At 33.0% G+C, this 17984-nt stretch overlaps 2 protein-coding genes across 2 annotated transcripts; both read right to left on the bottom strand.

Annotated features, from left to right (window-relative positions):
* Positions 1-3569: 3569 nt before the first annotated feature.
* On the bottom strand, positions 3570-8681 carry LOC123720662 (zinc carboxypeptidase-like). Its single transcript, XM_045677363.1, has 6 exons — positions 8381-8681; positions 7711-8104; positions 7267-7387; positions 5843-6063; positions 5118-5202; positions 3570-3869 (listed from the first exon to the last, which is right to left on the bottom strand). The coding sequence occupies exons 1-6, from the start codon at positions 8659-8661 to the stop codon at positions 3607-3609; spliced, it is 1365 nt and encodes a 454-aa protein (XP_045533319.1). The 5' UTR covers positions 8662-8681; the 3' UTR covers positions 3570-3606.
* Positions 8682-8896: 215 nt separating this feature from the next.
* Positions 8897-12510, bottom strand: LOC123720143 (zinc carboxypeptidase-like). The gene is made up of 6 exons (XM_045676655.1): positions 12194-12510; positions 11576-11990; positions 10984-11098; positions 10453-10673; positions 9574-9658; positions 8897-9190 (listed from the first exon to the last, which is right to left on the bottom strand). Exons 1-6 carry the CDS (start codon positions 12475-12477, stop codon positions 8934-8936), a joined length of 1377 nt encoding a protein of 458 aa, XP_045532611.1. The 5' UTR covers positions 12478-12510; the 3' UTR covers positions 8897-8933.
* Positions 12511-17984: the final 5474 nt, after the last annotated feature.

The following is a 17984-nucleotide window of genomic DNA, read 5'->3' as shown; positions in this document are numbered from 1 at the left end:
AGAAATTATAGGCTTTTTTAAATTCAGTTCATCAATCCATATTGATTGGTTGTTGACCATGTCTAATAAGTAGGAATCATGGTTCTCTCCATTTAACTACAACTCTACAACGCCATAAAATGCACAGTCCCTGCAGTCTCGTTACATAGAGTTTACACAGTATTATACTTACTAAATCACCATAATTCTCGACTTGCAAAACATCAGCTCCACCGACATGGCTGTATGGAATCAAGACCATTTGAGAATAGGAATGAAACGCAATATAATAAATCATATTCCCAGATCCCATCTTTTGCACATAATTCATAATTGCTTGTGTTTCAGGTTCTGATCCGGCCGAAGGACCAGCGAACGTCTGGTCACAAGGATTCGAAGATGCACCCACGGCTTAAAAAAATATATTTATGGTTATTACAGAAAATAAACAGTGGCGCTACAATCGTTTATGGTTTAGGCCTAAGGTGTCTGTTTTGTCATCATTTGTTTTTATCTAATAGGCAATTAGGTAAATCATCTTTTACACCTAACACACGCCGGTGACCTTTCGGATATTCCGGTTTCTTTACGATGTTTTCCTTCACCATACGAGCAAAATAGAGGATCCTATGACCTCATACAATAAGAGTACCTCGCAGGAAACACTAGACCACCACTGGTTTGCTTCTTTTGTACTAACAGAATGATTTACAATACTGAATGTTATATCGTAAGCTCAATTTTTGGGATCAAGGGGATGAGAAGGGGTCAAGTTGTTGGATACTTCATTGGGTGCTCTTGGTGGCCATTTTTTCGCAAAGGCCGTACATAAGGGCGAGTGGAATTACAGGGGTATATTTAGGTCAATTCTGAATTTTTGCTTCGATCTTTCAAATATGTTTTTGTTACGATACGTGTTACTTACTGTTCCAAACATAATCAAAGTTCCTATTCAGATCAATGCCATTACTCAAATCGTCATCGGTTCCACAGTCGGTGGAGTAAAGTGTATTTCTATTTTTCCGCCACATGCGATTCTGGAATTGATTATAGAATGGTCAGTGGAAATTAAACTAATTAGTTCCTCATAATTGTATAGTCCTTATTATTTACTTGAATACAAGGCAAAACATTATATAGCTACTTTAGGTTTATAGTATAACTACTTTTAAAGACTAGTTAGGGTTCGGTTCAAAGTCTTATTTCTAGGTTAGTTGTACATCGTGTTATCAAATTATTATAATATATATATATATATATATATATAAGAAATCTCGCAACTTAATCTCTAAAAGTCCGTGTAAACTGCAAAACATGATAACTAAAATGAATCGGACCCCATCGTGTACTTCATTGAAATTATCTATTTATAGAAAATTATACTTATTTTATTGCTTTAACATATTGCATAAAAAAAATTTGACACAATTTTTATACGAGAAACTCCAACTTACATTTGTGAATGTATATGCATACCCATCAGGGTTGATCACAGGGAAAATATGCCATACGAATGCTTCAGCCATGAATCTTACATCAGTGTTGTCACTAGTTAAAAATTCCATTATAATTCCGGTTACAGTAGCTGGTGAGATCCACTCTCTTGCGTGGATACCGCCTTCAATCATTCCTATGAGTGGATTTTCTCTTTGTCCAGATTTATAATCTATTATGACTCCTTTTATTGCCCTGCCTTCTGCTCCATTCCCAATAGAAACGGTTCTTACTACGTTTGGATACATTGTCTCAAGTTCGTCAAGCCATCCATGAATATTGTCTAGTGTATGGTATTCCGTCCACGTTAAGGAGCCCAGACTACTACGTTGTGTGGTACTCGGATTTAGTTGGTCGTTTATAAGGCTACAAAAATATTTATGTAGAAATTTAAATTTCTATAATTGACTATAAATTCTATCGCAAATTAATGTATACCACGAGTTAGTTTACAATCGTCACATATTTTATTTGTTAAGTGTTCGATAACCGCATTACTTTAAGAATATGTCGCGAAGGCCGATTCGGGGTCAGGTCCAGGGAAAGGCTTTGATGTGGCTTAATAAGTCAAGCTGTGTTAGGCTGTAATAAGTTCTGCACCTACTCATAATAGTATAAAGTCTGTTTAAATATATAAGTTAAGGAACTTTTCTCTCTCTCTTTAATCGGCAGTTCATGTCTGAGCCTCGTGGTAGCAACGAAGCCTCTCATCTTTAAGATAAGAGCTATCTGCTTCCATCGGTTTCTGTCCAGCGCCTCTCTGATGAGTCTTTCACTTGATCTAATCGGTGAACGGCCACGTGAGCTGATGTTTATATTAATATATTAAATAACTAAAGATGAATACCAAGTGTATCCAATAAATTAAAAGGACACACTTGCAAGCCGTCTGGCAATGTGTGTCCATGGGCAGCGGTATTCAGGTTAATTCTTAACCCAGGTGTACTGCCCGTTTAAAATATAGGCATATAAATCTATATTTACTCACGACTGCACGTTTGTTATAGCAACCGCTATGTCAAGTCCAACACTTTTCATGTAGTCAACAAAATCGTTTTCTTGATTTGGAGACACCATTATCCTAACATCGTTTCCAATCTTCGGTACATCCGTCCATAAATCAAATCCACTTTTCTTCAAATCGGTTAAGACTTTCAGTTGCGTATCAGATTCCGGTATTGCCTTATAGACTTTATAGTTTTCATAACTTTTATAAGCCGAAGTTAATATTAATAAATTTAACATTAGCGAAATAGTAGTGTACATTTTGTTAGCGATCCTATGATGTCTGATAATATCATTTGTAAAACAATATTAGGACAATAATAGCTGATAAATATTTAAGATAACTTCATATCTTAAGTATGAGATATAGTTTAATTCTCATTTATGTATATATAGTGTATAGAACTAGGTGGGATCTTTATTCTTGTAAACTAGGATAAAGCAGCGCCGATATTTTGTGTATGCAATATCCGTAGCGCTATAATCAACGGTGTTGGAACTGAGTGTCGAAGATGAAATAATTTACTATTATAATGTACCCGGACATAGAACGACCAATACTTAAGCATTGACTTGTTTAAGCTATCGTAGAATATGCTTAAAAGGAGTATGAAGAATATCCATAGCGCAAAATGACATGCACCATCACACAACACAGCCATATTAGGTATAACTTAGTTAAATGTATTGAATAATTTTTATTGTTTTTTTTATCTTAATATTATGTATTCCATCTTTGTCAGTATTTTTAGTGTAATTGTTTGTTTTAACTTTAAATTATTATTAATTAATTTTTATAGCATTTCTATATTACATTGATATGCTTACTGCAGCATTCTGTCGAAGCAAATATTTTTAAAGCAAAAATGAATTACGCGATTTTAAAATTCCTTCCATTTTTTGAAGTCTAGTCTCTACTAATAGGTAGGTAGTTTACTCAATATTAAGCCCCCTTCCCTAGGCATGGGGGGGGAACACTCAAATTACCACGGCAGTCATAGACAAATTAGTGGTATCTTAAAGTGTCTAAATGGTTACATCGTAAGTTCTTCTCACAATAAGAATTGTTTATACGAGATTAAACACAACAATATCGACAAAACAATTTATGTTTCTTTTTATAATAATTTACAGAAGCAGGAAAAACACAGCGGCCATCAAAACACTACTTATTTTTAAAATATTTCCTGAACTAATGTGATAATAACCCAACGCACGAGTGACTCTGTCTATCTCTATAATAGAATCCATGAACTCTTCACAGTTTGGTCGAATGAATCTCGGTGGGAGGAGAAAACCGAATTCCCCAACATCACGCAACTCATACAAAAGAACAATTGGTACATTAGCACCCCCTTTGACCCAGTCAAATCCGGAACCTGTCACAGGATCTGTAACAAATTTTATACATAACTAAATACAGAATATACAGTAAAATAAAAGAGTTCAAAGATAATAAAAGAAAGAAAATTCTGGAATTCCCTTTGACGCATGACAAGTAAAATTGTATTTAATATCTTCTCAGGGCCGGATTCAGGGGCCTCCACAAAAGAGACTTCGGAAAAAAACTTCTACTAGTAAACAACTTTCTTTTTTGATATTTTTTTCGCTGTTTCACCTTTACCATACTATACAATATTAGATCTGTATGGATTTGAGGGATATTTTTATAAAAGGATATTAAGATATTATTTCGAAATGGCGGAGGTAGTCAGCCTCCAGTACGAACGTCATTGTAAACCTTTTAGAGGCCTTGTTAAACTAGCGTTACCAAGATTTTTTAGTAATTTATTCATTGCTTTCAACAATATTATTTATACAGTACGTGAGATCTTTAGACGTCGTAGACAAATATTTTGTATATTTCTTAGCAAAGCACAATATTTACAAGTTCGATTCATAGTACGTTTACGAATAAAGGTTAGTTTTTCTACAAATGCCATGAAATAAATGAGTAGGAAATGACAATCGCTCCGGCACGACACGTCAAATGGCAATCATCGAATCTTCGTTCACATTTCATTCATAATCTCCCTATAAAAACAAGCATTAACTATCCATTAACGATAAATTAATCATACGCTTGTTAAACTATTATCTACATCGTAAATTAGGGTGTTAAAAGGCAAAGAAATTTGTCATGATTACACACGTTTTAGTAAATAAAAAAATACAATTAATTGTCTCGATTCCGCTAGAACAAGCATAAACAATTTTGTCAAAGGTATATTTTGTATATTTGTAAGATAATAGAACACAATGTCATTTGTTTCACCATAGCACCATGCAATATCAAAGACATCTTACAGGTTGTAAATTGTCAAAGTCATTGAATTTTACATTTGTGCGTTGGATGGATCGTTGACACTTGACGGTTAAGTGCAAATGAATTTCACTGTAACGAGTGGCGGCGGAGGTACTTTCGTAAATTAAGATACTTTTAAAATATATTTTGTAATAAAAATAGCCAATACTACATTATTGCCTTCTAGTGGTGGGAAAAGGTGTTTCTTATTGAATAGCTTTATCACGGTCGCATGACAAAATAAATACTGATGTTATAACATCAGTATTTATTTGTTATATATCTATATAAAGTTTATATATGTATAAACTTTTACCATTAAATAAACACTTACACAAAATATCCAAAGAGGTTCCTACTCGATACGTCGTATTATGCCTTGCTTGAAGTTTCTCAGCTCCCTTTGATGCAATCTCAAACTGTAATATGTAATAAATAAGTAATTTATTTGCTAAATAAAAAAATATTTAAAAGTATATTTATATTAAAAAAAAATCAATATATTTATTCAGTGATAAATCTCTAATTTCACTTGGGATTTTGTAGTCAAGTAGATCAAAATATACAGCAGCAGCAGACTATTTTATTGTTTATGAGCAGTGTTAGCCTAGTGGCGTCAACTTGCGATCTCATCCCTAAGGTCGTAGGTTCAACCCCCAGGCTGTGCACCAATGGACTTTCATTATATGTGCGCATTTAACATTCGCTCGTACGGTGAAGGGAAACATCGTAAGGAAACCGGCTTGCCTTATAGCCTTAGACCCTGCCTAAATGTCAACGACGAGTGTCAGGCACAGGAGGCTGATCCTACCTACCTACTTGCCTATTGATTTAAGATAAGAGATTGACAAATAATCATGAAACAGATACAGAAATCTGAGACCTAAAAAGGTATGTACCACTGATTTTTTATACCATATAATGACAGTGATATCTATATACATTTTGAAAAAATGCGACAGATTCCTAATTAAATATGTTTTTTCTAACCAAAAAATATATTATAAAGTCATATTAATCGTAAATTAAGGGCATGCAAACTTTAAAGATAAGAATTACCATATCACCGTAATTAGGTACACTCAGCACGCCAGCACCGCCTACATCACTGTAGGGCACCAATAACATTTGCGAGTACGAATGAAGCGAGAAGTAATACACCATATTGCCTCTGCGTTGCAATCCTATCACATAGTTCACTATAGCCATTGTTTCTGGCTCCGAAAATGCCATTGGACCAGCGTAGGTTATGTCACATGGATCATCAGATGCTCCAATTGCTACAAAGATATTTATACATTCTTATATTATGCCTCAAAAATGTGTGAAAGCTTTGAATAGGTTACTAATATTTTCATTCAGAATATTGTCTTTCAATGTTCATTAAAAATAAACGTATTTTTGGGTATTTAATATACATAAAAGTCTTTTCAAATATTAATGTCTACAAGTTGTCATAATAATGAAAGGAAGACTGTTGAAGCATATGGATTAACGGTAAATGTACTTTAGGAACAAAATTAACTATTTTATATTTATTACTTCAATTACACTCCTTACTCCAAAGCTATAAACTGTATCATAAGAGAGCGAACATACTCTATTTTCATATCAGGAATCAGGGGACCATGGTCACTCAAAATCAGGGAAATTATGATTGATATCAACACCGATGGAAACACACTACCCGAAAACTCGGGAGTATATTATTTAACTCACTGAAAGAAAACCAAAAACTAAGATATCTGATATCAAATCTCTGGTATTTTGGTAGTAATTTGTAAAAATGGAACGTGTTTTTGATGGTGCTATGATAAGCATTGATATAAGTACCTTATCGCGATAACATACTTCATAAATTTATTACCAATAATCATATAGAATTTAATTGAATGTATATAAAAATGTCAACTAAACCAGAACATTTACTGTCTCACATTGGTTGTCAATTTATCTGGGATTGCCTCTGTCGCAATTATCCAGAAAAGCAGACGTAAGGAGAAAGTTCTGTTCTGTGTACAAATAACGAACAAAAGGCAAAGTGGCTCGTGCAAATCTCGGACCTTAAACCAGATAATACAGTGCACAGCATCAGATCATAGCTACATATTTGGTAGTTTATATTAGGTGGGACTAAAACTCCATAGCTGTTTTCTCTAATACGGCGTGGAAGCCCTAATGATGCATGTAAGTTGTCAGCACTTGATCTCGTCACGTCAAATCCATAGGGATCCAGAGTTAGAGAATAGAGAGTTCATTTGCGTCTGCGCATATCTTTGTGTCTATAACATAACAACCCACACAACTTAATGCCGTAGTGAGTCTCCCTCGCGTTCTTTCTTGAGCCTCGTAATTCACTTCACTCCAAATTTCTTTCGGCTCTCTTTGCCTCATATGCAATTGTACGGCGCCAGGTTTGCCTATAACCGTCATTGGCTCATGGTCCAAGAATATCTTATTTACTATATACTATAGGTACTTACTATTCCACCTAAAGCCAAAGTTTCTATTTAAATCCACACCATTGCTAAGGTCATCATCGACATTTCTGTGCGTACAGTTTGTAAATAATGACTTATTGCGGTTTTTTCTCCACATTCTATTCTGCAATAAAAATAAAAAATTCTACACTGCTTTGAACTAATGTACGTAGTTTTTTGATTAAAACCTATAATTTTTTGATAATTGGAATTTGGGATCCATTGCCGATACAATAATTGTTTTGGGCTTCGAAGAATTTTTCTTGAAAATGCTAATTAAAAACATATCAGAAATGTTCAACTCAGGAATGAAATCCCGGTTCAGTGATCACAATTTTTCAATTGTTTGATAAGACTTTACGTTCCGAATTAACCTTTGAGTCATTAAGCTTTTCTAATTTTTTATAGCATTAGTTACATTTCTATATATTTTTATTAAATACTTACGTTGGTAAAGGTATAAACATAGCCATCTGGATTTGTAACAGGGAAGATATGCCATTCGACATTTTCAGCCAATTCTCTGACCGCAGGGTCTGAACTAGTTAGAAGTTCATTTATCATCCAAGTCGCAGTTGGGGGAGTAATCCACTCTCTAGCATGTAATGCTGATTCGATCATACCAATCACAGGTGTTTCTCGCTTCTTGAAGGCGATTTTAATACCCCTTATTAGTCTCCCTTCATTACTCGTTCCTGCTGTAACTATTTCTGTTACATCCGGGTATTTGGCGACGGTATCTTCCATCCACTTCTCAATCTCCTCCCAGGATTGGTAGAAGTCCCAGTTGTATTCCTGAGTATTTCTTGTTATTGGACGTTTTAATTGGTCTTCCATCAAACTGTGAAGTTTTATTAAGTAATTACTAAGATCTTGACGAGTAGAAAATGTAATCTGATTCGATTGGCTTAATTTTTACAGTATTGTACATCTAAAATATGTAAGCCTGCGTAATGTTGTAATACTGCCAAACAAAATCTGATTCAGCGATACAAGGCTGAAGGTATAAGGAAAAAATTTTATAATCCAGAATTATATTAGCTTCATATCTTCGATTAATAATACGACACCGCACATCTCAATTAATTGTTATCCTTATTATATAAACAGTTCTTACCTTTGCACATCTTTCACAATCAAATCACCTTTAACTCCCATTTCTGATAGATATTTTTCAAACATATTTTGTTTTGCTGGATCAACCATTATCTTAGCTTCAACATCTTGTTTCACATAATTAAGCCAAAACATATATTCATTTTGATCTTTTAATTCTGTTAAAATTTTTACTTCACGATCATTCCTTGGTGTGACTTTATAAACTTTAAAATTTTCATAACTAATACCAGCGTTTACTGTTGCAATTGCTGCGGCTAAGAATAATATTTTTAATATCATTTTGTCGACTGACTCGAACAACTTCTTTTACATAACTGAATAATTAGACTTTTATCTTTTATTATCAATATTAATCAGTTGATTTATATAATTCGGAAATATTTTACAGGTATACCATACCTACTATAATATAACAATAATAATTTCGTACTCAATATTTTTATTTTCAATTTAAGATTTTGAATACATTGACTGCTGAAAATTATTATTCAAATCAGGTAAATAATACATAATACTAGATATTAAGTTTTATAAAAATATAAAAACCCTTTTTATACATAAAACATTATACACAGAATTATTAAACTTAAGGAGGAAACAAATGTATTTGCTCCCGAGTAATAGCCTAGTCGCCTTGTTACTTTATCCATTTCAACTAAGCAGTCCACAATTTCTAAACTATTGGGAATAATTTGTGAGGCGGGTAAAAGGAAGCCGAAATCACCCATGTCTCTTAGTTCGATAAGGTAGCTAACTGAAACACCTGTCTCTTGTTTCACCCAGTCGAAGCTGCTTCCACTCATTACATCTGTAATTTGAGACAAATCTAAAATACCTATGTACAATCTTATAGTAAAAATATAAAGCAAATTTGTTAGAAATATCACTCTTAAGATTATCAAATTATTTAATTTGTATCAAATAAGTCCACAAAAATACGTGTATGCGTTTTAATTCCAAAATAATTAGAATAAATATAAATTAATATATTTATTTGTTATCTGTTCGATCTAATACCTATAACCCTGCATAGCACTGCGTTGCACACTGCGTTAGGATTTTAATATAGTCTTGTCTACTTTGGTATGGTAATTAACATCAGATCCATCCGATATAGATATATATTCTATAAAAATATGTTATTCTCTCCCCCAGTAATTTCATAGATAAATAAATTAATGTGAATCTTACATAATACATCGGCTGCAATTCCAAATCTGTAAACTGTACCATAACGTTCTTTGGCCTTGGCCGCTCCTCTAGCCGCTATTTCAAACTAAAAAGTTAATAATAAAACCATATTAACAAACTTTTCGTCTGCTAAGTCCGCGTTGTATAGTTAATTTAAATTTTATTTAGGATAATTCTCTTCATGATAGCGAACTTCCTATGGATTTGTACGAAAAAAAGTTTGACATCCTACCCAGTATTTGGTCATCCAAAAACTTGAATTTCGGAATTTACGTATTAACGTCACAGGTACGTTACACACCTATTTTAAAAATTTATTTTATCGACAAATCCTAACTAAACCGGACAATTCTAGAAGTACACAATATGCGATAAATACGTTAAAACCGTAACGAATTAGTGCCAGCTAACAAAAACTTTAAAAAAAAATCTAGACAACCATACCGAAATTGCAAAATATTTTAGTTTTTTCTTCATATACATATTTATACAATCCTTATCTGAAAATTCAGGCTTCTAATTTTATTCACAACGAAGCTGGTAAAATGGCATAACTTGATAAAAGCATGAAGCGCTTTTTTGCACGACTTGCGGGCAGTTGTGCCAACAGATTTGGTAATAAAAGTGCGACGGCGTGTCTTGAGGGCAGTGCTTGAATTATGGCTCAATTCATTACGACTATATTGTATTATATTTTATAAAAAGATTTCAAAATTCCTTTTAATTATCAAGATATTTGTTAGTCAGGCATATATGACTGAGATTAACAACTTAGAGCTTTTTCACACATTATACAAGCAACCCAAAAAGCCTATGACTCAGGGATATTTTTTGCTTATAAATATATGAGTGTAACTAGTTAATAAACTCGTAAATTACCATGTCACCATAATTGTCGACCTGCAACACATCGGCGCTTGTTCCATTACTGTAGGGTACTATTATGAGCTGTGTGTAGGAATGAAAGGAGTAGTAGTAGATGAATTTCCCTTGATCTTTGATACTCCGAACATAATTTACTATAGCCTGAGTTTCCGGTTCTGATGCCGGTGCAGAACCCGCAAACGTATTTGAGCAAGGATTACTTGAGACACCCACGGCTGGAATAAAAACAATAATAAAACTAAAAACAAAACTCAAAAATCTTAAAAAGTATGTTTTGTATAAATATGTTTTTTTAATATATTCAATATAATAAGAATTTTATAACATCTACCTCAACCTCGCTTTACAATATCCAAATCTACGTATATGCAGAATTTAAATTAATTAAAATAATAGATGCCTTTTCTACCACTGATCTTTTAGTTCTTCTGTGTTCTTCAAACCAAACCAATTTCTCCGGTACAGATGGCTAATAGATAAGAATCAAGATGGCTATTAAAGTATTTAGTAATAAAAACATCTTACTCATCCAAGCAAAGTCGAAATTCCTGTTAAGATCAATTCCATTGCTCATGTCGTCTGATACAGCACCACATGATGTAAAATTACGAGTATTGCGATTTTTCCTCCACATTCTGTTCTGTAAAAAATAATTAAAAATACTTAAAGTTATAGAAAGAGGCAGCATATATAGAGTAAAATTAACTATTTTATTGTATACTAGCGGACCCGACAGACGTCCTACGCACGTCTAAAATACAAACAAAAAATCGTCTAATTGTGTATCTAAATCAAATCAGAACCACAAAAAATGCTTAAAATCTGTCTTTCCGTTTAGGTGAAATTTAAATATAACAGATTTTTACACAGAAGATTTCGTTATATACGGAAACGGCCATTATGAGGCGGTGCGCGCTCTGCACCAGCCTAAAATGAATTTCTCGGAGTAATGGCGCTGGTATCAGCTGTCATTGTTATCCAGCTATGATCAAACGATGTTTTATAGAAAACTTTTGATTAAATTAATTAAAATTCTCATTTATATCCATAGAAAAGAATAGGCATATCATAATTACTCGCGTTCATTAAATATTATTTTCTTTTTTTCTATACTTACAGTTGTAAATGTATACACATATCCATCAGGATTGACTACTGGAAATATATGCCATTCTATATTCTCAGCCATACCCCTTATTACGGGATCTTTACTCGTCAAAAGTTCTTTGATAATCCAATTTACTACGGCTGTTGATATCCATTCTCTTGCATGCAAAGTTCCTTCTAACATACCAATAAGTTTTTCTTCTCTTTCCGGCTTATAATTAATGACGATTCCTCTTATATCCCTTTTTTCAAATGATGTTCCCATTGATACATTTTTTACGATTCCTGGATAGTTAATTACTAACTCATCCAGCCATTTATTAATATCATCCAAATCATAGTAGCGATCCCAAGTCATAGAGAGTAAGGAGGCATTCGCTGAATTCCGAGATATTGCATCTGGCAATAGTTGATTATCTATTATGCTGGCAAATAGAAACTATGTATAAAATGCATTGAAAAAGAATTGTGACACTGAAGAATTCAACACATCTTATCCCAATACTCGACGACGCGTGTTAGTTACAGAAGGATCACCTATTTGCATATCAAGAAAATTGATCTATAAAATACATTATCTAAATTTTATATAATTTAAAAACACATAAATTATAGGAGTTCTACATACCTTTGCATATCGCTTATCAATTCTTGAGCATCTATATTTTCTTTATTTACGTTTTCTAGGAAAAGATGTACATTTTCCGGTGGTACCATAACTCTTACTTCATAGTTGACATGGACCTGGTCTTCCCACAACTCACCAATACCATTGTTTTGCAGTTTCTTTATAAATTCTACGTCATTTTCAGTTTTTGGATTTATCTTATAGACTTTGTATCCTTCAAATGTCTGCTTTTGAGCTAAAACCTCTAAAAATCCTACGAATAAAAGCAATAAAAAGATCTTCATGGTTAACAGTTCCCTTAATAATTATTGTTATAATTAAAAGTCGACAATGGTATCAGTTGATAATTATTATCGAACATAGTTTATCAATCATTTATATTGATAAATTATTTTTCATGATAACTCAGTTTGAATTCTGCAAGTAGTTGATGACATTATCTAATTCGTATCTTATGTTTTATTTTGGAATGTCAGGCTGTGGCGGGAATTTAGTTTATGTTTGTATTTTTTTAATTGTTGACTTTATTGTTTTATTTAGTGTCGTACTCCAAGATAGTAAAGGCCCACTAATAGCTAGCGATGCTAGTTACCATTTTTGTTTAACGTGATTGTATTTGTACTTTTCTCTTTAAGGCATGGAATGTCAGGCTGTGGCGGGAATTTAGTTTATGTTTGTATTTTTTTAATTGTTGACTTTATTGTTTTATTTAGTGTCGTACTCCAAGATAGTAAAGGCCCACTAATAGCTAGCGATGCTAGTTACCATTTTTGTTTAACGTGATTGTATTTGTACTTTTCTATTTAAGGCATTTTATTAAAATAAATGTTTTTTCTTCCTTTTCAACTTCATAAGTAGATATGCTATAAAGAATTTCGTAGTCCATTATTCCTTTCACGATTTCATAATAATCGTAAAATTTATTATCCATTAATTCTCACCAAATTACGCGTCAATTTCTAAGCGAAGTTATTAATATAGACTTCATAATGGAGCTATCAAAAGTAAATCATTTTCATGAACAATGCTTTTAATGTATAGACGCCTAGTTGATTAGCAGACGATAAAGGCCTTCCAGACAAATGACACAAACAAATATATACTTAACTTTAAATTTAAATTTTTTAATGTAATTGTTGTCATATTTGGAATACCGTTTTATATATGAAAACCAGAATTTCTTTCCTGTCATATTCTATTGAATAAAATCAGTTATGTGTCTGGTATGCTGCTTATATAATTATAACTATATATGTAAATATATAATGTGTTCGCGATATATCTATATGTTCGCAGAGTGAATTCACAGTAGCGATATTGTGTAAATTATATGTTTAATATTATATTCGTATTTTATAATATTGTAATTATTTACTGTTTCTCGACATTATCGTATTCGCATATACTGTAAGGATAATTTATGTATTTCTGTATTAATAAAATAAATAAATAATTTTGTGAAAATTAAAATTAAATTACTACAGGTTAGCGAAATAAGTTCTTGACTTACGATTTCTTAAATCAGTCGTTAACAAATCAATCATTTCCGTAGCGAAGCCTTCATATTCTTCTTTAGGTAAAGAGGGAATAAAAAGGGATAATTTTAATGTTGACTCTGAGTACCTCATTATTCTTCTGGTGTTATTGTTTGTATGGTAACTTAAAAACGGTATCAGGTAAACCTCAAATATTGAATCCACTTCTGAACATACTTCACCTATTGCAGCAGTTGGTTAGTATGCCTCTCGGAGAGCTGGTTAAACTGATTTTGACATATTAACTTGATTCTAAGAAACAGTTTTAAGCATTTTCTCGAGTAGAGAAGGCCTTACGAAGCTTTTAACGAAACAATTTACGATCAGAGCTTAATCAGCAGTTCATTGTTAACTCAATATAATAGAACCATTGTCTTTATACCGTGTAGGACATTGAATTGTGCCTGCTAACATTATAGGTATAAAGCCTTGAGGCATGGAGGAATAAAGTCCTGGGTCTACTTTTTAAAATTGTAAATACATATTGTCAATGGATCTTCAACACATGCTGATTTTCTAACGATGTTTTTTAATTACTTACAACGATTAATTTGTCGTTTCTACACCGTAAAAAAAATGTATTTTCGCTTTATTATATGCTTTAAAGTTATATATATGTAGGTAACGTTAAAGTTCTTTAATATTACATAATTTATAATAATACATTATAATTTTTAAATTATTTGGATAAAGTTATAAAAATTAATCAATTTTTTTTTCTAAATACCAAATTTATTTCATGTCAGAAAATAGGCTAATATAAAACAATTAATAGCTGTTCCAGACACCGGTGACTTCCAGGTCTAAGGCATGCCAGTCATTCACGTTGTATTCCTTCAACGTACGAGCGACTCTTGGACCTTCTTGGTGCAATATTTATCAATTTAAACATGTTTTGCAGAAAAGTTAAATTATGATTGCACAAAAATGAATGCAATTATTAAAGAACCTTTAATGTCATGTCTTAAAAGTACACTTATCTTTTACGAGTGCTCTCTGATCTCCATATTTTCGCAATCATAAAAAGGACTACCTGTTTTAAAGGAATATTCCTACTAAGGAAATTGTATTTAATAATAAGAAAATTGAACTCGGTTATATGTTCATGGTATATGTTCCATTATACCAAAAAAACAATGTTGAATTTTATTTTATTTAATAATTTAAAAAAAAGTTATCAACCATACTAAATGAATAATTTTTAGAAAATGTTTTTGTCTTACAGATCTTTTTCAGTCGCATTCTTCATTTATGAAGGTCGTGTTTGTGACACCGCACAACTTCCACCACTCTTCCCTGTTTTTGACAAGCCTCTGTGCCTGACTGATGGCTCGTAAGGGCCTTTCAAGGGTCCAGAGAGTTGGTGATCGGCGCCGAGGTCTAGTACCCTCCACTCTGCCAGGCACGATGAGTTTTTCTAGGCTTTCGGGATAACTGCGTGTAAAATGTCCGTTGAAGTGACGACTTTTCACTTGTAACCGTCTTAAAACAGACACGTTTGTTTTCTTAGTTGTCCAGTGAATTCATAGCATCCGGCTCCAATACCACATTTTCAGAGAATCTGAAGAGAGAGAGCGCTATAAAGCAACGGAGATCGTACACATAATATATCATTATTTGTTTGAATTTTTTAAATAGTTTATAACATTTCATTATTTTAATAATATGAAATACATATTACTATTTAAAATACTACCTCCATTAATTAATATACTTTCGAATTCCATTCGAGAACTTACAGTAAAAGCTCAGGTGAGGCTTTAAGGCTATTATGAGGCTTCACTCCATTTTATGACGTCATTGTTGTCTGACGTCATTACCCTCAGTTAAGATGGCGGCTCTAAAGACGCAAAAAATGAATCATTTATGTTTGTAAATAGGAGTTTTGTAGCCTCAGGCCGTTATTTGTATAAATATCTTGTTAAACTGGTTATTTGTCTGAAGCGCCTTAATGAAAGTAATATTTTGGGAATTTTTTTCATTTCCCTTTAACATTTAATGGTAAATTTTCTCGTGACTGTTCTAATTGAAATAATAATTGTGTAGTAAATGTAAATGAGTATGAGTTTTGTAAAAGAAATGCTTTAGTTTAAAAAAGTGTATAGATGTTCATTAAAAAATATTATTACATAAATATATCAATGTATTATGTACGTAATTATTTGATATAAAACCTGTCTAGTTTTTCAATTACAGACCGCGCAAGGTTGGTTGCATTGGGGTCTAGGGAAGCCGGTCATTGGCCTGATGCATATCCTTCATCAAAACTACCCTTAGGGATACTGTATCACTACGCATTGCCATCAGCCTCTGCTTATTAGTGCCCAAATGTACACCCCACATATATGTGGCTTTGAATAAAGTAGCCTTGGACACCATGCCCTCGCATTTTTCTCGCCACGCCGTGCTCTTGCCTACGCCAATGTTTCATTCAAACGTCCAGCCATTTTGGAGCCATCACTAGAGACGATAGCTAGCTGCTGGATGGGATGTCGTTGATCTCTTAGAGGATGTGGACACATTAGCCCCGTCTCATCTCCCTCGGACAAGCAAAAAAGCTGGGGTGGCCGCAGAGCAGACGAAAAATGATAAACGGCTCAAATATAAGAGTTTTTCCGCCCACTTCGATTATTTTCCTTCTGGAGTACAGACTCTTATGCCGTGGGGTTCAATTGGGACGCTAATAAAAGACTTGAGTTGGCGCCTGTATCGGTGACCAGAGCTGGTGCTTTCCTCGCTCAACGAATAAGTATCGCAATACAGCGAGGATATGCCGCCATCGTTAGGTACACTGCCACAGGAACCAAACTTTTTACATTCATTTTAATTTTCTGTTCATTAATTTTTAATTATTCTTATTATTACTATGTAGGTTATAATAATTGTAAATACCATTATTAGATACATTAATTTAATCTTGACTTTAAATGACGCAGGTGTTTTACCAATGATTTTAGGTTATTGGATGGTTACACGGGTTTGTGAAAAAAATTCCAACAGAGCCGATTCAGTCTTCCTTTGTTCCGCCGGGGGGCTAGCTTCATCACATACATAAAATGTACCCATTATGCCTTTACAAACATTACATAACAGATTTAAAACAAAGATTATAGAGGCAAAACCAATAAATTCACCTTTACATCGGTGTGGTGGAATGCGTTTAATATTTTGCCTTTTCGCAGCACCGCGGGTGTAGGCATTTTGTCTTTGATAGTGATGTACGAGTATCGATAACATATTTCAAATGTAGACTATCAAATACTCAAAAAAAACATGAGAACTTAAGATGGCGAAGCGCTAACCAACTCCATGCAACTTCCTCACAATCGAGTAGCCCGCAATATCGCAGCACACAACTTTGGGATGGTACTGTTTTTGTATCGAAGATATTGTCGAAGTCAAAAACTCGTTTTAAACGTGGGCTATAAATATTTTTACTGGACAGTCTTAGTTACTGTGGTAACAAACACTGCACTCTACCATTAGTCCAGATTTTATAACAAGTCGTCATAATTTTAAGCTTACGGTAGAAACAAATACCATATGTAATAGTATCCTTAATGTTTTGGTGAAAACTGGTTCCTCACTAATACAAGTGTGACATTGACGGTATATATATTTTGTTATTTATATACCGGGGTCAATTGTTACAATCAATTACAGTCAATTGTGCCCTGAAACGCATAAGTTGTTTAATTATTATACAAAAATGGAATAGTAACTTTTTTAATATTAAAATATGGTTAAAAGAAATATTAATTTAATTAAAAATAGAATTTATTTCTTTAAAATCATCGACACTATTGTGGCACATCACTAATACGCGATAAGAAAGCAGACGGCGAAACAAAAGCGCTATCGACGCGGATTTCAACAATATCCGCGCTGCGCGTAAATCACGCACGTCCGCCATACTGTTTATTCTCAACGTGCTATATTGTCGATACGTTTGCTCTTTTTTCGAAACGTTACTATCGATAACGTTTATTCAGTACACCGCACTATTTGACACCTGTTTTCCATTTGTTTTGGTTTTTTAAAAAATAATTTTCACACAATTTTATATCACCTAAAAATTAAGCTTAATTTATTTATAAAAATCACTGTACCGAACTCGTTACAATTACTTTATATATAATAACAAACGCATTTCACAACTTGCTATACATAGGAACTACATAATATTTAAATTTTGAAATACTTTTGTTAAATATTCAAATATCGAATATTGAATATAATAATTATAGTATTCAACA

This window comes from Pieris brassicae, chromosome 2 (assembly GCF_905147105.1).
Source record: "Pieris brassicae chromosome 2, ilPieBrab1.1, whole genome shotgun sequence".
NCBI lineage: Eukaryota > Metazoa > Arthropoda > Insecta > Lepidoptera > Pieridae > Pieris > Pieris brassicae.
This window is presented reverse-complemented; position numbering and strand designations above follow the sequence as displayed.

Coding starts and splice junctions, on each gene's coding strand:
- LOC123720662 (XM_045677363.1), bottom strand. CDS start 8,661: ATGATATTAAAAATATTATTCTTAGCCGCAGCAATTGCAACAGTAAAC. Junction 6,064..7,266: donor CTTTGGCTTTAGGTGGAATA/GTAAGTACCTAT, acceptor ATATCTTTGTAG/CAATTGGAGCATCTGATGAT. Junction 3,870..5,117: donor AACCTCTTTGGATATTTTGT/GTAAGTGTTTAT, acceptor AATTTGTTACAG/ATCCTGTGACAGGTTCCGGA.
- LOC123720143 (XM_045676655.1), bottom strand. CDS start 12,477: ATGAAGATCTTTTTATTGCTTTTATTCGTAGGATTTTTAGAGGTTTTA. Junction 9,659..10,452: donor TCGACAATTATGGTGACATG/GTAATTTACGAG, acceptor TTAACTTTTTAG/TTTGAAATAGCGGCTAGAGG. Junction 9,191..9,573: donor AATTGCAGCCGATGTATTAT/GTAAGATTCACA, acceptor CTCAAATTACAG/ATGTAATGAGTGGAAGCAGC.